Source organism: Argentina silus (genome assembly GCF_951799395.1).
Source record: "Argentina silus genome assembly, chromosome: 4".
In the NCBI taxonomy this organism is placed as follows: Eukaryota; Metazoa; Chordata; class Actinopteri; order Argentiniformes; family Argentinidae; genus Argentina; species Argentina silus.
In genome coordinates, this window is record NC_139658.1 from 4,621,242 (window position 1) to 4,649,078 (window position 27,837).

At 43.5% G+C, this 27,837-nt stretch overlaps 2 protein-coding genes across 3 annotated transcripts in view; both read left to right on the forward strand.

Annotated features, from left to right (window-relative positions):
* Positions 1-7,512, forward strand: part of kif21b (kinesin family member 21B) — a 53,241-nt gene extending 45,729 nt beyond the window's left edge. The window contains exons 27-33 of the mRNA XM_083669257.1: positions 24-160; positions 497-677; positions 860-1,024; positions 1,165-1,282; positions 1,424-1,594; positions 3,711-3,910; positions 6,308-7,512. Coding sequence (XP_083525383.1) covers positions 24-160; positions 497-677; positions 860-1,024; positions 1,165-1,282; positions 1,424-1,594; positions 3,711-3,910; positions 6,308-6,356 — 1,021 coding nt within the window. The 3' untranslated portion in view covers positions 6,357-7,512. The remainder of the gene's footprint in view (positions 1-23; positions 161-496; positions 678-859; positions 1,025-1,164; positions 1,283-1,423; positions 1,595-3,710; positions 3,911-6,307) is intronic.
* Positions 7,513-20,016: 12,504 nt separating this feature from the next.
* Positions 20,017-27,837, forward strand: part of cpne5b (copine Vb) — a gene marked incomplete at both ends in the record, with an annotated part of 80,813 nt that continues 72,992 nt past the window's right edge. For both annotated transcript variants that reach the window (XM_083667509.1, XM_083667508.1), the window contains one exon: positions 20,017-20,126. In XM_083667509.1, coding sequence (XP_083523635.1) covers positions 20,017-20,126 — 110 coding nt within the window. The remainder of the gene's footprint in view (positions 20,127-27,837) is intronic.

Genomic DNA, 27,837 nt, shown 5'->3' on the forward strand with positions numbered 1-27,837 from the left:
GTGTGTGTGTGTGTCTCCCTCAGGGGTGTGATCAGTCCTACGGGGGGTATGAAGGGGGGGCGGACCGCACCGCTGCAGTGTGTAGCCATGGCGGAGGGCCACTCCAAACCTGTCCTCTGTGTGGACGCCACTGATGAACTCCTCTTCACTGGATCCAAAGGTACGATGATGAATAAAACACCACAGCTTTCCTCAGCTGGCATCTGAACTCAAGAAAAAAAATCGGACATCATGAGGCACATCAGGTATTACTAATAGGCCGAACAAAGGAAAGACATTTGCAGAAAAGGGGCAAAAAACTGGCCTTGATACGGATGGATGAGTCATTGTACAGGTATTGTTTCTGTATTGGACTACTCCTCGCCCACCCAACACCTGTTCTAACTTCACATACTGTTTCCTAGGAAAACGTAGGTAAACCCAAAAAAAGGAACAACAGACCAGATTGCATCTTTTGGCCTCTGGTTTGACTCGTTCCTTTCTCTCTCAACCTCAGATCGCACCTGTAAGATGTGGAACCTGGTGACAGGGCAGGAGATCGTCACTTTAAAGGGTCACCCCAACAACGTGGTCTCTGTCAAATACTGTTCCTCCTCCTGTCTGGTCTTCACTGTCTCCACCTCCTACATCAAGGTCTGGGACATCCGCGACTCCGCCAAGTGTGTCCGTACCCTCACGTGAGTGTCAATCTCAATCAATCTCTTTTCTCTCTCTCTCTCTTTCTCTCTCTCTCTCTCTCTCCCTCCCCTCTCTCTCTCTCTGTCTGTCTCTCTCTCTCTAATTTGATTCTAATCCAATTAAATTTCCTTTCTCACTCTCTCTCTCTCTCTCTCTTTCTCTCTCTCTCTCTCTCAATCAGGTCGTCAGGTCAAGTGGTATCAGGTGATGCGTGTGCGGGCACTACCACCCGCACCATCACCGTGGCACAGGGGGAGTACCAGATCAACCAGATAGCCCTCAATCCTACTGGCTCTGTCCTCTATGCTGCTGCTGGCAACACTGTACGCACCTGGGACCTCAACAGGTAACACACACACACACACACACACACACACACACACACACACACACACACACACACACATACGCACAAACCACACTCCCAATCAGCCAATCAGGTTCACAAGGTGTACATCATCTGATCCTGCCTCTCTCTCTCTGTAGGATGCAGGCGATGGGGAAGTTGACTGGTCACATAGGTTCAGTGATGTGTTTGACCGTCGGACAGTCTCTATTGGGCAAAGACCAGGTCATCACTGGCTCAAAAGACCACTATGTCAAGGTATGATTACACTTGCACACACCCACAGCCACCCCCCCCCCCCCCCCAGCCCCCCCCCCCCCCCCCCCCACACACACACACACACACACATACACACACTCACTCACATGTTAAATGTTCTCCTCGTGTCTCATATGTCAGGTGTTTGACGTGGCAGAAGGTATGCTGGGTAATGTAGGCCCGGCCCATAACTTTGAGCCTCCTCACTACGACGGCATCGAGTGTCTGGCCATCCAAGGAGACGTGCTGTTCAGTGGCTCGCGAGACAACGGCATCAAGAAATGGGACCTGGAGCAGCAGGAACTGACCCAGGTAAGAGTGTGTGAGGTGAGAGTGAGTGTGACAGTAATAACAGTACATTGTGTGGATTGGCGCTTGTTGGTGCTTTTGTGGTGCAATAAGTGCAAGCGAAAGGCAGCACAAACAACATCACATTCAATTGTTTGGTAAACATTTGTGTCAAAGGTAATGGAAGTTCATTCCAGTAGGAGCTCTAATAGGATAAAAGAACTTCATAGATGACGGGTCTTGCTGTCAAAAAAAGGACAGCTTGAGTGACAGTGTGAATATGAAGGCAATCACCTCCTGAACAAGTGCAGAAATAATACTCGTGGCATATGCCATGCCAACAATGGACCCGTGGTTCCTATTTCAGAGGTGTGTTTTTTATAACAAAGGCTGTTTTTAATGTCTGTTCAGTCACTTGTGCACGCACACACACACACACACACACACACACACACACACACACACACACACACTCATCTTCACCCATCGCATGCTAGACTAGTACACATCATCTGACTGATCAGCATGAGTGTGTTGAAAAGGGAAGAGATAATTGAATTTGGAATAAGGCTGGAGTGACAGCATGGGAGAAGGGAAACAGTCTGTGAACAGTGTGTGTGAGAATCACACCAGACACTAGCTCTGATGCTGCCAGAGAGTGAGACAATTTCAGAGACAGGGAGAGGAGAGAGGTGCAATACAGTAGTGTGTGTGTGTGTGTGTGTGTGTGTGTGTGTGTGTGTGTGTGTGTGTGTGTGTGTGTGTGTGCATGCACAAGTGACTGGAGTTCTAGGAAGATCTGCCATGTTGTTAGACTATATCACTCTGACATAACTACTGGCTATGTGTCACATGTGTCACGTGTTCTGTGTGTTTGTATGTATGTTATTTGTCGATGATGCTCTTTTTGCTGTGAGTGTGTGTGTGTGTGCGTGTGTGCTTTTGTTTGGACAGCGATGGCACCTTGTTGCCAGCAATGAATCCTGTGATTCGGACAAGCTGCCCCTTGAAATAGGCCAATTTTCTTTCTAAGCCAAAGGTGTTAGCTTTGAGGAAGAAAATCATTATTGTGTCATCAAAATCTGCCAAGAGAGCAGAGTCAACACTGTCGATCAGGGGTGTCAAACTCATTTTCACCCCGGGCCACATCAACATCATGGTTGCCCTCAAAGGGCCGGTTGTAACTGTAAGACTGTATACATGTTACTTCTCCTCAACATATTGTAACAAATAACTGTCTGAATTTGATTATTATTTATTCAAGTGTACAAATATTGTACATGCATTTACATAAATTCAAAAATATATGTAAGCACATTGCACTGTTATTATAACATAAATCCCTTTAATTTATCAGGTTAAGAAACCCACATTACTCCATCAATCAAAGATCAAACTTTTCAAGTGAATAACCAAGACAAATATGATTAAACAAGTTATTACAAATCAACTTTTTTTTTAAATCTCGGCCCGCGGGCCTTGAGTTTGACACATGTGCTGTAGTGAGTGGTGAGGGACTGTATTTAGAGGATGTATACTGTAGCTCACACTGGTTTTGTATGTGTTTGTGTGTGTGTGTGTGTGTGAGTGTGTGTGTTTGTGCCACATTAAATGACAGAGACCAGTGTTAACAGGTGTTGCCAAGATTCCCCAGGTGTTTTTGAGTCTCGCCCCTCTGCTCTTTCTAAGTACTGCAACTATGATAATTATGTGTTCATCATGGCTAATTGTAGCTACAGTATCGTGATAATGATCGTGCTACTGATGGTTAGTTACTGTTGTTAAATGTCTTTCATAGAGAGTAGGATGTTGGATATCTAATTATAGTCTAGAAAACAGACTGTTTCTCCATTCAACGTTGTTCCATCACTATCTTGTCTCATTCACAAGATATATAGGCTACGTTTAAATATCCACACTAGCATACTACACGGAATGAACCAGTGTATTGGCCATGCTTTCTAAATGTTATGCTAGTGTGGGTACAGAAACACATTGTGCCATAGACAACGGAGTAGAAATGCATCTGGCTACAACAGCCTACAGTACATTGGAATCATGTTTCCAATATTACTAACTTATATCAAACTAAATCTATCTTTTATAAGATAACTTATCCCCCCCCCCCACCCCTTTACAGCAAATCCCTAACGCCCACAAGGACTGGGTGTGTGCGCTGGCCTACGTGCCGGGGCGGCCCATGTTGCTCAGTGGGTGCCGAGGGGGCATGCTCAAGGTGTGGAACGTGGAAAACTTCACCCCCATAGGAGAGGTCAGGGGTCACGACAGCCCCATCAACGCCATCTGCACCAACTCCCGACAGATCTTCACCGCCTCCAGGTAAGACATCCAAACCGGGATTAAATAAAGTTTAGATTTAAATTGATGATTAGAAAGCAGTGCCTGAAATGATGGGTGGAATGACAACGGTGGAATGACGAGGTCTGAAGACAAGGTCTGGGAGAGAAAAGATTGTATACTGAGTGTATACTGTGTTCTTTGAAAAGAGAAATGACAATCAACTGCAATGTGCATGAGGTATTTTCCATCTTGAGGAAGTCTCTGTGATGTCTTTCAACCCAAGTTGAAAGTTTGAAGCTGTTTGTCACACAGCTTGAAGAGATGCATGCTACCATGCTGACTTTCATGTGAAGAAGACTTTAAGCAGAAGCTTAAATGATTGTTAGAGAGTGTTACATCAAGAGAATGTGCAAGTGTGTGCTGCAGGTGTGTGTGTGTGTTGCATGTGTGTGCTGCATACAGATACGAATGCTAGTATGACGACACCGGCATGTGTGTGCTGCATGCTTCCAAAAGTCTCTGCTCTCCCCTTTCCTAACATCTTTCCCTAAGGCTTTCATTGAACCATTTCACTAACTCTAACTCTACTAACACTTCTACTAACACTGTTACTTCTTCTCTCCTGTCGGTTCCATCTCTCATGTCTGTCACTTCTCTCTCATACCCACAACTCTTTTTTTCTTCTCATTCTCTCGTCTCCTCCCCCCTATCCACCCCCTGTCCCCTCCTCTTCTCTCCTCTCTTAATTTCCCCCCCTCACTCCCCTTTCCTCCCCTCCCCTCTCTCCTCTCCTCTCCTTCCACCCCCCCCCCCACCCCCCCCATCTCTCCTCTCCTCCCTCTTTCCCTCCTTTCCTCTCCTCCCACACCCCACCTCTCCAACCCCTCCCCTCTCTCATCTCCTTCCACCCCCCACCCCCCCCCATCTCTCCTCTCCTCCCTCTTTCCCTCCTTTCCTCTCCTCCCACACCCCACCTCTCCAACCCCCCCCCCCCCCCCTTTCTCCTCTCCTCTCCTCCTGTCCTACAGTGACTGTAGGGTGAAGTTGTGGAACTATGTCCCAGGTCTGACCCCATGTCTGCCTCGACGGGTCCTTGCCATCAAGGGCCGCGCCACCAGCCTTCCATGAGCCTCTGCTCCGCTCCGCTCACAAACCCCCCGCCTCTGCTCTCCTCCGGTACTCTCTCTCTCCTCTCTACTGGCTTTTCCCTCGCTTTCTTTTTTTTTGGTCGTCTTTTTCTTTCGTCTCACTAGAGCCCGTTGCTCACTCACAGCACTGCCGTTGCTATCCTCTGGTAACCTCCGCTCACTTTTTTTTGTTCCTCCTTTTCTCGTTCTCTCTCACTCTGTCAGTCTCTTTGTGTTCATGCTTCTTTTCATCTTGTTATCTTACTCGCTTCTCAGTGAGCCTCCCTCTCTTTTCACCTCATCTCTTCGGATGTTTCTCTTTTCCATTTTTCTACTCTGTTCACTTTTTCTCTCCTGAGTCTCTCTTCCCCCTCTCTATTAACAACTTATTTGTTCAACTGTTCCACTTCTCCTGTTACCTTCCCCTGCACCCATTAAAACTAAGAGCGCCTAGTTTGTTTCTAGACAAGTGACACATAATTCAGCTGAGAATAACCGTACCGGCTCCTGTGTCTATTACCTGGATGTGTGCAATATGGCCACCAGCGCCAGCCACCCCTGGTGAGCTAACAACACTTTTTCTTTTAATTGGCTCCTCCAATCCACTAGCACCAGCCAAGCAGATTCTCTCCAGAGGCTCCGGGATGAGAGTTAGCATCAGCTAATGCTAACACGCTGTCTTATACTCCCCAGTTGAGTTGAATGGTGATGGTAGTTTTATAGAGGAACGCTAGGCAGGGGTTTAAGCACTTGGATGCGACACCCGTTAGGTGCTGCGGTTGGCAGCCCGTGAATGGAGAAGGAGATTAAGATTAAATTGGCTGCTCAGCTGGGAGCTCCGTTCTGAACAGGAAGCAGAGAAGGGAGTTGATTTACTTCAGAGTTCATAATGCAATTATACTTCTTTATTAACTTCTCTAAGAGCTCTGCTGATCTAAAAAGGGAGGGAGAGAGGTGTAGGTAGATAGGATGGGAGGGGGGGGGGGGGTGTAAATTCTATCTGCGTTCACAAGGAGAGTTTTTCCGACAGAGAAAGATGTTTGATGTCTGTTTTGGATCTAATCCCTTTGTACTATGTAATTGGTGAAGGAGTCGACGCTGTGTGTGTGTGTGTGTGTGTGTGTGTGTGTGTGTGTGTGTTTGGTGTGTGGTTCATCCTGTTCATTTGAAATGTGGGTTTTGATGTCTGTCTCTCTCTGGTGTTATGTTGGAAGCACAATGTATTTGTTTGAAGATACAGGGAATTGAGTCACTCTTTTCTTCTCTTTCTCCCCCTCTCTCTCTATCTCTCTCTCGCTTTCTCTCTCAGTGATATGACGGTGAAGATCTGGTCGGTGAAGGTGGGGAAGAAAAGGTGACAGTCGGAGCGTTAGTATGGTGAACATGGCGGCCATCTTACTGAGGGCCTTCACTCATGACCTCTAGGTGTGACACAGCTGGATGCCAAGGTTACCATTACAAGGATGATCGAGATGTCTCGTTGCAAAGTTCTGTCTTGTCTAGAAAGCCACATTTGAGGAGTTTGTTTTCAAAGGCAAAAACAGAGAATGTGGAAGGTTTGATTTCCCCATTCTTTTTACTGCCAATTTGACTCCAAGTGCCATTTTGGTCGGATGCAATTTGGACTAGATAAATCCAGATAATCCCCACTGAGGATGCCAGCAAGCTCAATTATTTCCCTCCTCACCGGTCTGGTATTAACGACAAACACAAAACAGGATATCCTTGGGACCATCTGTAGATGTAGCTGCTGAAAGACTTGTGTATTGATGTATTCATGTAATCATTCAAGGAACATAAGGAGTCCAAGAACTAAGACTTGGGGACCACCCTTTCTGAGCCAATAGGAGGGAGAGTGCTTTTTCTCCCTTTGTGACTATTTGTGTTTCCTATTGGCTGTTTTAAAACTGAAACCACTGGTCCGTAATGTATGTATTGTATCACAGTAGGAAGGACTGGAGTAACTATATTTCCCTTACATAATTGTGGAGGCTTACTGGATGCTTGGGTTTTTGTGTGTGCATACGCACATGCATACACTTACATACAGGTATGCAGATGTACAGTATACACACACACACACACACACACACACACACACACACACACACACACACACACACACACACACACACACACCACACACACACACACACACACACACACACACACACACTGACCTCTTGTCCTCTACACTGAACCACCTCTCCCACTCTCAGTTTCTCTAGCCTCTCTCTGGCAAACGTCCTGTCTCACTCTCAATCTGCTGTGGTTTATATTTTCATGTTCCCTACCTCAGGATCAAATTGTATTTCGGGGGATAGGTGGAGGGCTGAGGTGTACAGTACAGTATCTGTGTGTAAAAACAACTGGACATTTTGTTGAGTTAATATAAGGCCTGTCTGAATTACCAGCTCTTCATCTCCCTGTATGTGTCTTTTGAGGCCTATTTGCTCTCAGCTTCTATGGAGTGCTGAGGTGGCACTTAGAAAGCCCAGGTCCAATAACACTGTAACACCAGTCCAGCAGGAACTAACAGAGCTTTCTTATCATGCTGGGAAGCGCTTATGCTAGCAGGAAGAAGCCCCCCCCCCCCCCCCCCCCCCCCACACACACACACACACAAACACACATCCTTTCAGAACAACCAGACAGGACCTCCACAGGGACCAAAGTGCAAGATCATTATCTCTCCCTTCCCTATGAAGTCTGAGTCTCTCTCAACTAAGGCTTGTCACTTAAGCAGCGAGCACATTATGATAAGAATCTATGCTCTCAGCACATTTGATATGCAGTGTGACTTTACACTTAAAGTTTGCCACAGAGGAGAACTGCAGAGCCATATTGAAGTGTCCTAACTCTGCACTGCAGAGTCTGGTGGGGAGGCTGGAACACCAGGCTAATTGGAGCCTTCAGAGCTTGGCTGGCTGCTGTTAAGGCAGCTGGTTATGTACATGGGAATAGTCTTTGGAACTAGGTCAGGATGGAGAGGGGTTCTTTATTAAAATCCTTATTTCTTCCTTTGAGTCATTTTCCTCTAAATGAAAGAAGAACTGTCTCGCAGTTCTGCCCCTGTGTTGTATGTATGACGTTCGCTCTTTGCCTGTTGGGATAATGAGGGGGCCACACACACACACACACACACACACACACACACACACACACACACACACACACACACACACACACACACACACACACACACACATCCCTTCAATTCCCAGATTTACCACTTTAATTAAACATTTATCACGCCAATCATTGACGTACTGTACACACACATACGTACACACACACACACACACTCTCTCTCTCTCTCTCTTGAGTGGACCCTCGAGGCACCAGCCATGTGAAGATGAGACTCCCTGAAGTGAGTGACAGTTGCTTTTCCTCCCATTTAATGTTTCATTGACAGACTCTAACCTTTCATGAGGGAGCCTTCTGGTCGATTCTAATTGATCACATTTAAAACAGCGACATTTAAATCAAACTGAATTAATTCCAGAATAGAGCATTGGGAGCTTTAAACTCATACTTCATCATCTTAGAGGTAGGGATATCTTTTGATGCCTATACGGATCCTCCAAACTCCAAAATAGTTTCCCCTTTTTGAATATATCCCTTTGTTATTTTGTGCACTTTATCTCCTAAAAGACATGCAAATCTGTGTAGCACACTGTCATAAAATCATGAAACCTATCTTGAAGGAAGAGGAAGTATTGGTGGTGTAATACAGCAAAACAGATCAGGAGTTCTGATCCCACATGAAAATCCTCTTCAATCCCCTTGCATTTCATTTGTTGACAAAGATGTCAGGCTCTATTTGTTTGAAAGACTGTGTGAATTGATTTAATGATCACCTTTTGTCAGAAGACATTCATGCTGCTAGTAGACTCCAAAAGCAATTGGTGGAGTTTTGTTTTTGCACAAAGTAGGACAAGAGAACGTGGGAAATCTGAGATAAAGCAATCCTGAACTTGATGTTCTCATTAGCCTATAAGCTAAGGCGTTAATTAAAGATCAAGAGGACGTGTGTACCATGGAAACAAGTCCCCAGGCCCAGTCTAAGATCCCGTTTATAAAGCCCATTGTTTACCAAATGCCTTGTTTCTAATACATTTTAAGGTACGACTCATGAAAAAGGGTCTTCGGCTGTCCCTTTGTGAGAACCCTTTTGGGTTCTAGGTACAGTATAACCTTTTTTTTCTAAGCGTGCACAGTTAGTTCCTCCGTCTTTGGAGCACTATCTTTCTGCCCTGTCTTCAATCACCTCTGCCTATTTTGCCTTTGACTCCCTTTATTTTTTTGATGGACTCTCTTACCTTGCATTTGGATACAAAACGGCATCATGACCACTCTGTATCATGACCCTTGGGCCATGTAGAAACTGTTAATCCAGATAAACGACACTGACATCCAGTCATGTTTCAGTCGAAGAGTGTACTGTATCCTCCTATATTTTCATATAAAAGCTATATGCTTTGGCCTACGCTTTTATCCAAAGTGATTTAAAGTTAAGTACTGTATATGGCCCCGTTGAGAATTGAACCCACAACTTTATTAATAGAGCTGGGATTCAGCCCAACACTTCCTCATTCCAGGCCCGGAGTAGTCATGCTCCCCTGGCACTACAGCTGTGCCAATTACTGAACTAGCTACTGTAACTCTTTTCGTGCTCATCTACTCGCTGTACAATACTTTGGTTTTTAATAGCCTTTCTACTATCATTTCAAGGTGAACTTTCTTTTCTACAGCTAAGACAGTGTGTTTCTATGATTACAGTAGCTGCTATTCGAGAAGGCTTTGTAGTACTGTACTGTACATTTTAAGGTGCCACTTTCGCTGTACATTACGCTGTAGAACAGTGCTGCATGATCCAAGTGGTAGTCATGGGGAGTTTGAGCCTGGCTATCAATCATTGACCTATAAATATAACCCTTTGAGGAGCATGGATGGATTATGTTTGTTGGAAATTCAATCAAATAATATGACAAAGAACTGATGAATCCTGCCATTCTGTATTGGGAAAATCTGGAATAGGACATCAATCATAATTGACTAAAATGCATCCCTCAAAGGGTTCATTCCATAGTGGTTGAAGCAGCCAATGAGAAGCCCCATTGATGATGGACAATGTGCGTAATAGCCCCGCCCATTGTTACTGTAGGTTCAGATTTAGCCTCCATCAGTACCTCTCTGTGGCTGGATAATCTATCTACACTCACTGAACACTTTATTAAGAACACCTGTACACCTTCTCATGGTGGAGGTGGTGTAATGTTGTGGGGAATGTTTTCTTGGCACTTTGGGCCCGTTAATACCAATCAATCATCGCTTGAATGCCACAGCCTATTTGAGTATTGTTGCTGACCATATGCCTCCCTTCATGGCCACAATTTACCCATCTTCTAATGGCTACTTCCAGCATGATAATGCACCATGTCACAAAGCAAAAGTCGTCTCAAACTGGTTTCATGAACATGACAATGAGTTCAGTGTTCTTCAGTGGCCTTTCCAGTCACTGGATCTGAATCCAATAGAACACTTTTGGGATGTGGTAGAACGGGAGATTCACAGCCTGAAAGCACACCTGAAAAATCTGCAGGAACTGCGTGATGCGATCATGTCATCATGGACCAGAATCTCAAAGGAATGTTTCCAACATCTTGTGGAATCAATGCCACGAAGAATTGAGGCTGTTTTGAGAGCAAAGGGAGGCCCTACCCAGTATTAGTATAGTGCTCCTAATAAAGTGCCCAGTGAGTGTATAAGTGTAAATGTATGGTCTTTTTTTTATTTGAGGGGAGATTTGGGCACTATTTTGACTACCTGGTTATCCGCTGTGTCCCCATATACATTGTTAACGAAGGGGGCATGAGAACACCTGCACTACTGAATGTGTTACTTCTGTTAGTACGCATACATGGCTGTCTGTATACCTGTGTACTGTACTGTACTGTAGCTTGTCACCAGGAGGGCTAACCTGAACCTTTGGAGATGGTTTTACTCCAGTTAAAACCATCCAGAAGTGTTCAGGAGCCTCACTCCTCTACACAGCTGTGTTGCCTCTTGTGTTACTCCTGCACCCACCAGTAGGGGGCCAGTCTCTCAGTCACTGTGTTCAGTACCACACTCTTTGAGCTCCATGACTCAGCCACGTGCCTCCGCCTTCAGGGCCACTGCCTTACACATAGAAATGGAATGGCTAGACAGGACATGAATATCATCAACAAAAGCTGAGGTTTTTGAAATGTGTCTTACCACCAGAGAACATCTGTGCTTGGCAACTTGTCATCTCTACTCATTTGATTTCTATGGCTGAATAAGTTATAACCACTCTGAGCCTTACTCTAGGCTGGCTGTGGACTCATAAGAGCATTTAGAGCATTTTTTTACCTGATTGAATGCTCACTGAGTGGATATTTATATATCATACTGCTTATCGTGGCTGTGAGAAAACACACAAGTGGCATCTGTCACTCTTTTTCTCTGCAGGAGTGTTTAACAGGCAGGTGAGACCACGTGTGGTGATACATTTGAACTCTGCACTGGGGCGTAGATACAGGATTGAAGGTCAAATGTGCCTTTTATTGCACAGGCTCCTCCCTCTAAGGACTGTAAATGTTTGTACAGGTTATTATTTTTTGTTTTTCTTACATGTGCATGTGACCAAACAAACCATGTAAAATACCTTGACTGTAAATACTGTAAGTAAATCTTATTTATTGATGGATCAATCGTTCCTTCAATGAAATAAAAATGAAAAAGGTGAAAATGAAATTCTGTGTCGTCTTTTTTTCTTCATGGAATGTTTGTACGAAAATGTTCTTTATAGCTATCTTTTTTTCCTTCAAAGTCCTTTCAACTGTGCTTGTTTTTTTAGTCTTCTTTTCATTGGGTGCACTCTGCTGTCAAAATGTGTAACATTGAGGATTGTTAGAATACAACAGATGTGCAAGAAAGAAACACTTCAACTTCGACTCCTGCCTCTGATTGAATCTTAACAAATACGTCTGTCCTCTAGTCCTCTAATCTGGATAGATTGTTCGCCTTCTTCTTCTGTTTAGCAAACGATTTTTTACAAATGCCAACACCTAACTCCTCATTTCCTCTGCCTGGGAGAGAGGGAGAGAGGGAGAGAGAGAGAGAGAAAAAAAACAACAATTACCATGCATATGGTGTAGCCGCCTATCGACAGTTTAGGATTGACGGGTGTACTGTCGGGGCGAGCGCCTTGACGTTGGTAAATGCCTTTGCTCAGAGTCTTCGTTCTAACTCTGATGCAGCAGCAGCACTAGGAACCCTCCAGTCATACATCTTCATTTTCTTTGCAAATCGTGATCATTAACTAGTTTGGGTGTGCTTGTCCCAGCCTCTACGGGAGACAACTGTCTCAATGATGTATGACAGCCATTACCACGCAGAAGGGGGCGAAAGCCATTCTATAATGCCAATCTTTCCAACATATACAGTAGACCTACACACACACACACACACACACACACACACACACACACACACTCACACTTTATGTCCTTGTATACTCTGCATCTTCCCTCTTCATCAATATTAAACTCACAAGCTACATTATAATGTTGCTGTGTCAGTTTGATTTCATGATTATGCTCCTGTGGGTCTAGTCTAATTTGTTTATCTGTCAATCTCTGCTTTTCCGCTATCAATTATCCAATACACAATACCCACAAATGCCCATCAGCTATTTTTATATAAGTATCAAACTTTCAAACTTTGTGGTGTATTGAACACAAAGCCATATTCTTAACGCATCAAATCAAATCACACATTATTTATATACTGTAGCACATTTAATAAATGAAGGTAACATAATGTGCTTCACATAAAAGAAAAAATACATCTCTCAGTGTCAGCCTGAGAGAGAACAGTTTGCACCTTAGCAAATGTTCCTTAAGTGGTAAAAATAATTGTTTTAGTTACACTCTTGATACAATATGGGTTTCAAAATTAAGATCTGAGTCAATGATGACACCTAGGTTTTTAGCCTGGTGCTTGGTGTTAAGTGCTAGTGTCTTAATATTTTGGCATTTGCTCTAGTACCTGACTAGTACCTCTTTAGTGATGACTAGCACCTCTTTAGTGATGACTAGTACCCCTTTCTTATTTTGGTTGAACTGGAAGAAGTTCTGTGACATCCATACATTTTTGTCCACAATGTATTTCACCAAGGAATCCATCAAACTAAAATTGTTGGGGGATATAAATAAATATACAACTGGGTGTCATCTGCGTAACTGTGGTAATTAATATTGTGCTTCCTGGTGACACTGCCAAGGGGTCACATGCACAGACTGAAGAGTACAGGCCATAAAAAACCTTGAGGGACCCCACATGTGATGTCTATTTTTTCTGGGGTAATAAAATACAGTTAGATAGATCCTAAACCAGTTAAGAACTGGACCAGAGAGGCCAAATTACTTGTCAAGTCTATCAATAAGGATATCATGGTCCACAGTATCAAAGCTGTATTCATGTCCAGCAGGACAAGGACAGAGAGCTTGTTGGCATCAGCATTCATTCTAAGGTCATTAACAACTTGACTAGTGCTATCTTAGTGCTATGATGAGCACAGAAGCCAGATTGGAATTTGTCAAAGGTACAATTGGCATGAGGGAAATCATTTAAAAGTTTGAACACAATTTATTCAAGAACTTTGCTTAAAATGGAAGATTGGAGACTAGCCTAAAATTGTTTGAACGTCCGGAGATTGACCTAAAATAGCTAGAACGTCCTCAGACACAGTTAAAAACTTGAAGACGGTTAATACTATCCTGCTCTTAATCTTTTTTGTATTTATTATTTTATTTATATCTATTATTTTACATGTTTAAATCCATTATTCTATACAAATTGGGTGCATAAAACATACCTAATCATCTCATCTGGTCAGTTCTTACATTCCTATCTCAGTGCCAACTTGCCACGGCATGTTTGAACATGAAGTAGTTCAGATTGTGGCTCTAAGCATTGACTTAGAGAGCCTTGATTACCGGCTTCAGTTGATTTCCCCTGTCCCCACTCCCCCGAGGGCCACCACTATCTCTAAAGGTCTGGTGAGGAACCATGAGGAGTGAATGTCTGAGGTAGAGAGGGAGGTGATTAGAGGGATGGAGGTGTAGACAACAGGGTGGAGATGGAGATGGAGAAAGAGGGAAGTGGTGGATAAAGGTGGATCAAGAAGACTGAGCACAGAGATCATCCAGTGCTGTGTAAAATGGACTCATAGGAGTTAATTTGGGAAGTAGTCCAGCATTGCTAATAAGTCTAGTAAACACTGTAGGCTGTGTGGTCCACTGATATGGAGATTGAGAGAAAAACCAGCACAGAGCAAGAGATAAAGACAGAGAGTGAGAGAGAGAGAGAGAGAGAGAGAGAAAAAGAGGAGGGACACAGACACGGTAGGAGTGCACATAAGACTTTTAATAGCAGCAGCTGTTTAAACCTCATCAAATACTCTTCACAGTCATCAAGCAGAGTCTTACTGAGACACACACAGCTTCTACACTGGCACAGAACAAAGACAGACTATCAGCAGAATAACATGGTCTAATCCTAAAGCATACTATCTCCCTTTGAGTTTAGGCTTACTCAACATGTACACAAGATAAAGCACATCTAAAGGACTAATTTTTCAACATGGGAGAGAATAGGCAGGAGAAAAAATCACTGGTTTCATAGCACTGTGGAAACATTCATTAACACTTTTGTGTAACTGAAAATCTGATGTTATCTTCCCCTATATAAGAGTGCTGTTGAGTTATCATTGCTTATACAATATGTGGCACATGATAGAGTCAACTTGTTGACTCAACTCATAATTATGGTCATTACACATCACTAATGTAGCCTCTGAGAGTCAGCCTTTACATATTGACTTGAGACTTGCATCTTCAAAGATTGCATTTGACATTGCTTAACTGTAACCTTGACACTATAAAGAGTTACTTAGTGGTTTGTGGAAACATTGTCTAACACTTTTGAATGATGTTCATCAACAGAGCCTTCAGTTGCAAAAAACCCCAAATTAAATTCAAATTAGATTAAAGATATGCTTCGAAGACGGGGGACTTGAGTGCCAAAACACAAAGTCAGGAATGGACATTTTTCTTTGACTTAATAGTTTTTTCCATTTACCTAAACAGCACAGTCATGAAGGTGCTTCACATTGGTGGTGGATGAGGCGAGTTTGTATGTCTTTACTTCAACACGTCTGGCCACTATGTCCAATGTCTCCACCTCAACACAAATGTTTCTTTCTTCTTAATTAGTCTTTTTCTTTTTCTCCTTCTCCTCCTTCCCCTCAGCAGACTCCCTGCCCCCACCCTGGCCTGGGGCGGCTGCTTCCTTCCACGGCAGGAAGTTGTAGGAGATCAGGGCGGTGAGGAGATAGGTAATCATGCCTGTGTGCGAACCTATAACCAAGCAAAGAGGCTGTGCCAACACAAACAGACAGAAGACGTTCACAGAAGCACTCTCTGGCAGGTCTACTCGGTCCTGCTGACTGGCACGCAGCACCCCGAAGAAATATATCAACGCCACTGCCGGGTAGAACGCCAGCTCCAGCATTATGCCTTTTTACGAGCTTACACACTCACACAGTCTTGAATCCACGCACGATCACACACTTGAAGACACAACACAAACTTTCAGGACGACAAGCCGGGTCAACAAGAGATCTGAAGAGTTCTCTTCATGTTTTTCTCACTTTTTCAGCCAGCCAACACACGCCTTTTGGTCCTGCAGACATACGGTACACACTCTCCTGCAGCGAAATCCAAAGACACACTGAGAGGCGCGCCCTACAGTGAGAATGACTCCGACCTTTGATCTTTTAGTCTTCAAGGACCTGTAAAACATTACCCACCATGGCTCCTATCTGATGGAGGCAGGGTAAAGACACACCGCAGCACAACTCACACCTCTTAGTTCTGAAGATAGGCATTACTAAAGCACCTTTACAAATACACAGCTATTATTTGGTCAGATACATTTTGAGCCAGACGCAATCTGTGGTTGGTTTTGAGATCAGGCATTATCAAGGTGACTCAGAGCATAGAAAATCTGCACTCTGTATGCTACTGCATGGGGTTGGTCTGTAATGGCTGTATTTATCTTGTTAAGCCCCTAAGAGTGCTGTTGAGTTACCATTGCTCATATGTGGCACATGATAGTCTCAACTTGTTGCCATAACTCTATGGTTATCTATTATAGTCATAAAACATATTAATCACTAATGCAGCCTATGAGAGTCAGCCTTTACCTATGGACATCAGACTTGCTTTTTCAAAAAGTTGCATTTGACATTGACAAAACTGTAACCTTAACACTATAAAGAGTTACTTAGTAGTTTGTGTGAGAGTTGCCTCTAGCCTAAAGTAGCCTGTGACAGAGTGCCAGCCAGCTACCTGTGAGGCCTTGAATCTCCGTATGTTGTCTCAGTGTCTAATAATAATACATAAAAGGGGCCCTCTGGAGTGTTCGCCCTCACAGGGGGGCTGCTAGGATTAGACCAGTGGGCCGCCGTGCCGGATTACGCCCTGGGAGAGAACACACGCCTCTTTGAACGGAGGTTTATAAACCCCACTCTACTCTGCTCGACCAACTTCCCTGGGCGCGCTATGGCGGGAGGGGACAGACTCAAAGCACCACTCCTTGACTCAAAGCCAGTCCAGACTCAGTTGAAGGCGTTTGGTGTTATTTCTGCAGTGTGCGTCATTGGGACCAGGACTGAATCAGATGACCAACAAAGCTTCACCTCAATATATGGACCATTTCCTATAGTTGCGAATGACAGGGACACACTACATTGGTGTACAATGTAGCAATATAAAAACCAGGTGGAATGTATAGAATGCTACATGAATATGTATGTGCAGCGATCAGTCATCAGCACATAATAGAACATCTGGGATAGAGGCTATAAATCCATTTTAATTACAAGATACATATTGTGCACTACAGCACAGTACTGCTGATTATCTGACCTCTGTGGCAGATGGACTTCTGATCTTATTGTAAAGGCCCTTTATTTGTCCCTGGCGCAATGACTCTGTTTTGCTTCAAGAAAGGTGATATTTTTGGTCAGTGTGACGTAAGTGAGCAGAAACATAGTCATTAGAGCCCTGAAACCACAGGAAGCAGAGGAGAACAACAAGCTACAGAGAGAGAGGGGGGACACATCCAACCCCCCATGGTGTTAGGTTAGCAACGGCTGTAGCACAACACGCTAACTGACCACCTGCTGCTCTCGCATGGCTTGAATGCTCCAACTCCTCATGTTGTTGATGAGTAGTTCAAAAGCTGTTCAAGTACAGTACAGTACAGTACATTAGCTGTTAACAAGCAGTCCTTTTACATTGTTTATTAGCTGTTCACTATTCATTTTTATGACCTGCTTGTAATGTCCAGACCTCTGACACTCACAGTGATCAGAGTAACCTGGTGTAGTCAGTGGCAAGTGTTTTCAGATCAGTAAAGACGAAGGAGAGGAGGCAAGGGTAGGAAGCCACCTTAGGCTATTTAGATGTACCCCAATACTCAGCCTTTCAGTTCCGTAGAGGGAGGCAGAATGAGTAGGAGTGGGTAGAGATGGGCGCTGTATGGGATGGCAAGAGTGCTGTGTGCCATCGTCATGGTAGGGGCCCTAAGTAAAGCGCAATTACAGATAAAGGTCTCGCTCCACCTCTTCCTCTTTCTCTTTCTTTTGGCCAATCAGTGCCAACCATGTCATTGGGAACATCTGCACCAATCACACCCACACACCTCTGCCACTATAACTAGCATGACCTTTTGAGCCATGACTCATCCCAGAGGGGAAGTGTGATTAGGTTGTGTGTGTGTGTGTGTGTGTGTGTGTGTGTGTGTGTGTGTGTGTGTGTGTGTGTGTGTGTGTGTGTGAGTGTGGACGAAAAAAGCTCACGTAAACCTGGCTGCTAAACTCCAACGGTTTGATGTGGGCTTTCCTTATTGACAGAGCAGAATCAACCTTATGAGGAGACAGTTTGAGTGTAAAGGCATGGTTGTTGCTTATTCTGTTCTTGATAGGTACAGTCTTGACTTTTTACAACAAAGAATGGTGTAACGTTTGATGTAGTTAAGGTTTGAGGAGTGTTAATTTCATCATTTCCATTAGAAGTCGGAAAACTCTCCTAATAATGGAAACACATTCTCTAATATTTTCATGTTGATATCACTTAGGGCTTCTGTGTAACTTTAGATATAATTGTGCTAAAATTTGACATGGTTAACTTTAGCATACATTTTTTGGGGTATTTTTTGGAGTACTAATCATGTGTCACATCATCAAAAACTATATAATTTAATATAGAAAATAATAGAAATAATATTGAAATCGAAGGGCTTGGATTGATGGGCACTAGTGATCAAGGGCAACTTTTACAAATGAAAACACATCACTTTATGGCCAAGGTGACCTGAAGATAACTCTAGATGGCTGCAATTTACTGCATGTGATCGGTGGGGGATTGTTAAAAAGATTTAAGGTGGGCTTTTTTTTATAGGAATAGACCACAATAAACACTGACTTAAATCGATGGACATGCAGGCATTTAATGTATAGGCTATTGGACGTGGGCAACTCCCTTCTCACCATATGGCTTCGTATGTTTTTTTAAATTTATTTATTTTTTTATCAGCCGGATTAGTTTCTAACTAAAAAAAGAAAACAGAAACAGTCATCAGTTAGCCTACACTGCTCCTAAGCTTCGGTCTGTCCCATAGATGTGGGAGCTGTCCATCAACCTGGTGCTGAAAAGAAGCGGACGTAACACGTAGTGTGGGGCTCTCCCACTCTATCGTCTCCGTCCTAAAAAAGCCTAGGCCTACTACTAACTGCATATACATTCACCGAGCACTTATTCCTATTATTATTAGGAACACCTGTACACCTTCTCATAGTGGAGGTGATGTAATGGTGTGGGGAATGTTTTCTTGGCACACTTTGAGCCCATTCATACCAATCAATCATCGCTTGAATGCCACAGCCTATTTGAGTATTGTTGCTGACCATGTGCATCCCTTCATGGCCACAATTTACCTGTGCCCAGTATTAGTATAGTGTTCGGTGAGTGTACTTACTAAAGCAGCTGCAGCAAACTGTGTCCAGCACCCACGACAGATTAAGGTTTTTAAAATACAAAAACAGTGACCTGGAATTGTGCTTCACTAACTTGGTATTCGATAGTCAGCCTAACTACCTACACTTGTGTCGGCAATTTGTATTTAAATATTATCATTCTATAAAAGAGGCTATTGGTGAATCCACCAGTGCACTGCAGAGCGATTGCGAAATGACACCCACTGACTGTATGCCAAAACTGATGTCCAACTGAGACCAAAATCAAACCGTGAGAGCACCGTTATCAATTCTGACCAAACGCAGATCTATGGAAGGAAATCCGAAATTCTCAAAGCTGAACTGCGCGCATGGGAATGGGCAGGGCTGTTGACGCTTGTCTGTAATCGCGTGTGGGAGGGGGTTGGAGTAGAATAGAGTAGAGACGTTTTCCTCAGACGAGCCTCTGTGCGCTCAGAGCAACATATCCCCACTCCGCACTCTACCGCTGGAGTAGAGCTCTTGATGCGCCAAGAGCAGGTCACTATTCCCGTGTGATGCACCGTTTGCTGCGAGCTTTGGCGCTGCTGTAGCTAGCGCGGCAATCCCGTGGCAGTGGACGCGCCTCCAGGGTCTAAACTCGAGGCTACTATATGGACAGTTCACCAAGTGCGCTTCTGCATCCTCAAGAGACGATTGGCCGGTTTCCCTGAATTCCTTCGGTCTTTTTTCTCCTCCCTCTCTCCCACACGATTTTTGACGTGGCTGGCTCTCCCGGTCGTATCGGGGGCCGTCTGATCTCAGATCTGGTCTCGCGAGTCACCGGGGACAACACGCGCTCAACCGGGGCCAGGCTGTGCGAGTCACGGATCGGTCCCGAGCCGCCCCGCGCGCTCGCCCTCGCGCTCATGGAGGGGGACGTTATGGACAAACTGGAGGACATGGCATCGGTATATGAGTTCGACCCCATCACGGGAAACATTCCCGCCACCAAAGTAGAGATCACCGTCTCCTGCAGGTGAGTTGGCAAGATCTAAAAAGTTAGAACAATATTCTTTCCAAAGTTGTAGGCCCTCATATAGAAACCGTGGCGTATTATTTGTCAGTTGTGGTGTTTGATGATGCTTTTATATATTCATACTGTGGTGGTAACGTGGGCGTGTTAGCATTTCAGCCTTAGTAGGCTACTCTTGTTAAGTTCTATCTGTTATAACTGACAATCTGACTGGTTTTGGGTGGGGACTTATTCGACCAAGGTACGAAAACGAAGTGGCATAAACAGATTGATGTTCGTTAATCTATTATTATTGCCTATTACTTGGTTTCTTTTGATAGTTTGACAGTGCAATATGAGTTAATACTATCTGAGTTTAAGGAGAGCTGAGGGGAGATAGAATAGAGACAGTGCGGCCCGGGCACAGGAATACTGCACTTTGATGCACCCGCAGTGCAGAAGTGCATGTTAGAGTGAGAGAGAGTAAGTGGTGCAAGTGAGAGAGTGAGGTGGGGAAAGATAATGTGCGTGTGTGTGTGTGTGTGTGTGTGTGTGTGTGTGTGTGTATGTGTATGTGTGTTTCCCATTTTTCCATGTTTTGTAATGCTATCTTGTCCAAGCACTGGTCAGAGCAACATGTATGGCAATATGAAATGATTCATATCAAGTGCATAAGATTATTGAAAAATGAGGGCAACATTCTGTATATTGTATTTTCACCCAAAACATGGCATTGCCAGTTGGTCTAAAACAGCAGCTCCTTCCTGTGTATGTTGTTCTTTCAGAAGTGCTAAAAGGAATCTGTGTTAAAGATTCAAGCCATTACATCACACAGTAACACAGTCGCTGTGTCCCTGGCCTCAATTGCAGTCCCATTCTCTCTGTGATTACAAACCATTTCCTCCTCTTAGTTTCCACAGAAAAAAAATCCTTTCCAAGTAAATTCTACCCAAGGACGAGGGCTGTAGAGAAAACCAGCCACCCTTTAACTATTGAAAGTATTTATATATATATATATATAATAGGCAGCGATGCAAAATAAAAGGTTCTTTACTTGAAAGTTGTTTTTACAACACAGGATACAATCAGAAACTTACTCCAAAACAAATGGGAGAAAACAAAGTCTCCAAAACCGAACTTGTAAATATCAAAGGCTTACTTTTCTCAGGTGATCACACACACGGTGCACACACTGTGAAGACTGAGCAGGGAGTGAAGGGAAGTGAGGGTACATAAAGCATCAGTGACAATTAAACACAGGTGCAGGTGATTAGTCCATGATGAGTGAGTGAGAGAGTGAGGCGGCACAGTGGGCGGCCGGAGGGAGACACCTAGGGATTGCACTGGGAAGTGCGACCCCATCCGTAACATACATATATATGTATGTATATGGGGGTGGGGTGGTTCAGGAGGGGAGGGTGTAATATAAATATCTATATATATATATATGTATATTTATATTACACCCTCCCCTCCTGAACCACCCCACCCCCATCTCCTCCTCTGCTCTTCTTTGATGTTGAGTTTTAGCCTGGTGAGCCCTCAGAGTGTGTTAGAGCTCGAACAAGCCACTTCTGCATTATTGATAGCCTTGCCTGAGTGGGAGTGAGGTTGCTTCTGCATCTTTCAGCTCTGAGGTAAAATGGTGCCCCTTAAAAGGATGTGGATGCTTTGATTCAGTCAGGGCCTCTGTTTGCTTGTGTTTCATGGCTGAGTGCTGTTGTGCGAGGAAAAGAGTTAACTTAACAAAGAAGAGCTCTGGAGCTGGGCTGTGGTTGCTCTTGTCCATATAGAACGGAGATAGTATGTTTTTAGGCTGGTGAGGTGCAATTTGGCATGATTCTGCTCGATGAGGTGCAATTTGGTAGCATTCGGCTACAGTGTTGTTCAGAGTAGACAGGCTTTTCAATGATATCCTTCGTCATCCTACTTTAGAGTGCAGGTTAATTTCATTTCATTGTCCTCCAGGTGAGTGTTCATTGTTTAAGACACACAGACAATAGTGATAAATGGTTAAATATATGTGTGTGTGTGTGTGTGTGTGTGTGTGTGTGTGTGTGCACATGAGCAGAGGTACAGTATGTGTAAGCAGGCAGGTGTGGGTGTGTATTTCTTTGTCCATCTGCTGTATTCTCAAACGTGTGATGGCACATGTGGGTGTTCCCTCTATCAACTGTTAATGTGTGAACCTACAGTATGTACTGAAAATAGTTTCCAATATATTGAATTCCAGTATCAAAATGACAGTGACACGTGTCGTACTTGAACATCTGTGGTATATATATTCATCTGGGAATGTCATTTCTTTGCATCCATGTCACAAAATGTCAAATGCATTGAGCCAGCGTTCTAAATGCATTGGGCAAATCAATAATTTCCCTCGATACACCATCAATCATTTTGTCACACGTTCAAAATAATTTCAGATCCATCATTGTACGGTTGAAAGCATTACAAATCTATCTGAATGCTTTTTGTTAAATCCATTGCATTGTGAGTCAGAATGCCAGTGAATAGTACACATTCTCACCATTGGCAGAGTGCCAATACTCCTCTATTGTACAATCTCTCCGGATTCCCCACAAACAATAATGATAGCCATTCACTCTGTGTTAATACCTCCTGTCAGAGCCTCTACCATCGGGAATACCTGACTCTCATTGACAATATATGGTTATCATCATGGGTGGTACATCAGTGACAGCTGTGGGGTTGAATTTCTAGTGTTAAATTTGTTGGAAAGAAAACATGGCTTTTACTTTTCTGAAAGTGATATTTGCCAGCCTACGTTATGGAAGTAATTGTAGGTTGTTGTGAGTAAGAGTGGGTAGGGAAGTTAGGGTTGATAAGAGTAAGGCCTTTACCCATTGTTAAGACATATTTGAGTCTGCTTTAATTTAGTCTTATCCCAGTCTTTGTTTTAGGTCCATGGTCAAGCAGTCTTCATTTGGTTTGTTCAACTGCTCCCATCGTTGACCACACACCAAAGTGTCAGCTATATGGGAAATGGCGGTTGATTAATGGTTTGGTCCATTAGGGTCATTCCACAAGGGAAGAACAGGGTGATGGAAGGTCAGAGGTTAGAGATCAGGTAGGGTGAGCAATGAGTTCAAATGAGCAGGTCAAAGTTTAAAAGGATCAGAACAATTACATCATGCATATCCTATGCTTCTTTGACAGCTAATCTATATTACACACAGCCATATACTGTATGGAAGCAGGTTTTGTAATATTTCGATTTTACACTCATTGGAGCCCACTGCCTTTACATTAGAATTATTATAATCGGTCCAGAGGCATAGAAACTAGGGCTGTCAAAAGATTAAAACAATTACCGCGTTTATCGCATGGTTTACTGTGATTAATCACCTGCTGCAAGAAATATCCACCGATATCAGCAAATCTGCGCAGTGCCTTGCTGAGGCTGACCCTCTCAAACATGGAGAGAGGTTCTGAGAATGCCATGGCACTTATCAACATGTCTGTCAGTGTAAATGAAATAAAAAGTCTTTAATAAAACGATGGTACATTGCAAGGGTCAAACTTGTGAAACTGAGTTAATGGCATTAAAAAAATAACGTTATGGATGTTAACTTTGACAGACCTAATAGAAACCCATTCCTTTAATTTCTGTACTATCCAAGTGACGGAGTGACAGACTTCTGGGCTAATTTCATCATCGAACGAACTGTGCTTTGTGATTTGTTTAAATTCCACAGAAATATGCCTGAGCCCCCCGAATTTGCATACAGATTTAATTTTCATTTCATATGAAAATCAATGGTTCTATCTGATGATTCTCACAGATCTGGGGCAGATATGACAGCAGCTTGCAGTGTAAAAAAAATGCAAATTAAATATTAAAGCCCTGGAGAGCTCCAGTAACTTTATTCCCATCCCTCCCACATGCCATCATATCTGTGTGTCCCTGCTGTGCACTTACAATATAGTATACAGTAGTATGGAAGGATGCCTTGACTGAAGGCATGTCACAGTGATGCATACTGTATATACTACACGTAGCAAGTACTGTATCACTCTGCATTGAGGTTTTACCATACCGTTCCAAGAGAAAAAGCGTACTGTTGTTACCTTATTATTACCATCCAAAAGGTGTAAAGGAACTTCTAAACTTCTAGGAAAATGGAGTTGTTTGATGTCGTTCAGCAGACTTTTTCTGATTAAAGGTTAAGGTTAGGGGTAAGGTTTAGAGGCGGTGGTTAGAATCACCTTCTTCGGGCCTTTCTAGCTTCACCAGATAGTGAGAACCTTCCATTTTGGGCTTGTTAAACACGTCATGGGGACAGTATGCTGTATGCTCTCAGATCTGTCTCACACAACCGACTACCGCTAAAAGCTCAAAACCCAGATACACACAAATACACCTTCCTTCTGTGTTCCAAACACAGCATATTTCTATTTACGCATTGAGGGGTGGGAGATGAAGGAGGAAAAAAGGGAATGATTTATTTGATTGAGCAGAGAGATTTCTCTGACAGACAGCCTATTTGTGTTTTTCACCACATTCTGGAGCCAATTCGATAATGTGATTCACCTTGTCGCCCTCCTTCTCCTGGCTTTTGTGAGGAGGGGTAAATCTAGACCCTTCTCTGAGTGTAATTATAGTAATTTGGCAGCGATTACTTGCACTCCCTTCATTAAAGCTCCTGTCAGTGTAGATAGGGCATAGGGCGTCTATTGTCAGAGGCATGTCAGACAGACCGACAGACAGTCTTTAACCTGTTATCTGCAATGTAGACAGAGGGAGGGAGGAAGGGATGGGAAAGGGAGGGGTGAGAATTATATGAGCATAATCACAGAGCGAAAGAAAGAAGTATAAGGAAAGGATAGAAAGATAGAGTTAACAGCAGAACTATTGGGGATGAGGAGAGGCAGAGAGAATGAGAAAACAGAAGGATTACACTGGGGGAGGGAGTGGGAAGAGACCAGATTACTTCTTGTTCACTTCAATCCTTGTTGAAAGCACCAGTAACAGTATCAGTCGGACTGCTGAGATATGAACTCGAGTTATCAAGGCCTGTTCCACTCCAGATCTCTGATTAGGGCTTTAAGCAGTCTTGACCAGCAGGTCTGACCAACCCCATGCAGAGACAGATGTGATAACATAGCCCTCTGCCACTGTAGAAGAGACTGGGGGCAAATGTAACAGGGGTTATGCTCATTTACAAAAGATGTGCTAGACTGTACTCCAGACAATATGGACTATACTGTATGTACAACGCACAATCACAATTCATCAGCTGGTTCTAGAGGTGGTAGAGCTGGTTCTTTGGACTCTAAAGCCAGAGATTTGTATTGTACCTAAAACACTATATTTGTGTGGGGGTTCAACTCTGACAGCAGGAATAGCAGCTCTCTGCTGTTGTACTGAAGGTAACCCCGGCAGTGCACGAGACAGGTGTTCACTCCTCTATTTCTCTCTCTCTCTTTAATAGCGCCCCCACTGTGTCTATGTGCGCCCACCTGCCTTCTACTGGCCTCTCCTGTTGTGGGGCAACAAAGAGCAGCTCACAACCCCTCATAGGGCATCAGAGTCCCGCTGTCCAGCTCACAACCTGTCATTTACCCCCACAGACTACAGAGAGGGAGGGAGAGAAAAGGTTAAGAAAGACAGGCAGGGAGACAGGGGAAGAAAAAGAAAGAGAGAGGGAGTAGGGGAGAGGAGAGAAGAAAGAACAAGAGAAAGGCATAGGTAGAGAGAGAGGATGGAAAGGATGACGTCAAAGGGAGAGAGGGTATATGAGAGAGAGAGAATGGAAATACTTGTTGAACAGCCATTAGTACTGAAGTCAAGGTTGAATGTGTGCTTAATAGGCATAGGGTAGACCATTCAGTGCTTGATTTCCACAACGTTTCTCAGTGCATTATGTGCCTCTCTAGTTCAATGACTGAGACATAAACGCCTAAGATGGGTCTGTTCTAGGCAATCTGTTTCTATGGCCAAGTCAGACAGTTGTTGAGGTAGCAGGGCTGACAGCTGTCTAGTGAGGGTGTGCACTGATGGGTAAGGATACAAATGAAAGATGCCTTCTGTCGCAAAGACACTGTTCAGAGCGTGGGTGTCAAGTGTGCAAGAGGACCATATGAAAGTAGTAAACACTGTTTATTGAATGCATCATAAAATTATCTCTAACTAATGGATGTGTCCTTCCCTAACCGGCTGTGACAGTCTATACAGTTTCTGCCCGTGTGCGAGTTTGCAATTTATGTTTTCCTTCCAAAGCAGTGATGTTACTTGCAGCTTTTCTCCAGTCTGGTGAAACCAATCAGCACAATGCAAACTAGAGAATTCATACTAGAGAGTTTTTGTTTATTGGTTACAAAGTATGATGATCACTCCGAATGCCCTATTCACAGCTATAAGTTCAATGTCAGCATCTTGCTCAAACAGTAATAATTAGCTCTCAGCAAATTTAGTCCATTTATTGCGACAGCAATTAAACTCTTGGGCCCTAATTTGATTCAGCAATTAGTGCTGAGCAGAGCAAAAAATACCTTGCAACTCAGAATACACTACAGCATGATTTTTTATTGTAGCTTGATTTAACAATTATACTAAACCTGAGTTTTTGTAAACAGTCTTAAAATGCATTGCATATGCATTGCATTCATGGAAACCCTAGATGCAGTATTCAAACTCTCATTGGATTATTTCTTATCGCGTCTATTAAAAAGGTTAGGTAAAGATGGCTGACTTTGCCACATTTTTACACATTTTTGCAAATACAAAATGTCTGTCAACCTTTACTTTAGAGCCCCATCAAGCTTCCATAGAACAGTATCTGCTTGAGAATAATTATACCGATGGGTGGAGACACAGTGAGGATAAAGACTGGCTAAGTCTCTCTGGGAATGTTAATGATCTCTCAGAGACCGGCGGTGTAGGGGCAGAGATGGGTTCTTTGATGTATACTGGTAGCAGGAGCTGAAGTAGTTGTGTGTAGCAGCCTGCAGTCAAAAGTTCTGGGTGAAGAACCTCTGCCGTTATTCAAAGGGTCTAATGAGCATTTCATTATCTGGAGTGAATGTTTTTAGAGAAACTTTATAGAAACAGACAGACAGACGTGCTCAGATACAGAATGAGATGCAATATACAGTGCCCTGCATAAGTAATGGGACAGGGAAGCATTTGTTCTACTTTTGGCTCTACACTCCAAAAGTTTGGAATTGAATCATCTTACTGTATGATGACTCACCATTCAATTAATTTGGAGGCATTTGCTCGCACTCACGCAGACAATATGTTTCTATACACTTCAGAGTTTATTCTGCTGCTGCCATCAGCAGTTACAATCACCAATAAAGACAAGTGAGCCAGTTCTAGTGGCAGCTATACATGCCCAAACCTAACACCCCCTGTACCATGTTTCACAGATGAGGTGGTATGCTGTAAATCTTGATCTATGGGACAGTTGTTTTGGGGGTTCTTTGGTCATCCACTGTGGAAGGCTGCCTTGGCCTACCAGCCTGTTTGCGATTGCTGAGCTCACCAGTGCTTTTATTTCTTTTTAATGATGTTCCAAACTGTTGATTTTGTCAAGCCTAAGGTTTTGGCTATGTTTCTGATAGTTTTTCAGAATTTTTTTCAGATCTTTCTGCCTAATAATGGCTTCCTTGACTTTAATTGACACCTCTTTGGTCCTCATGTTGACAGACATCAATAGCAGACTGCAAAGGCAAATGCAAAGCCTAGAATCAATACCAGACATTGAGA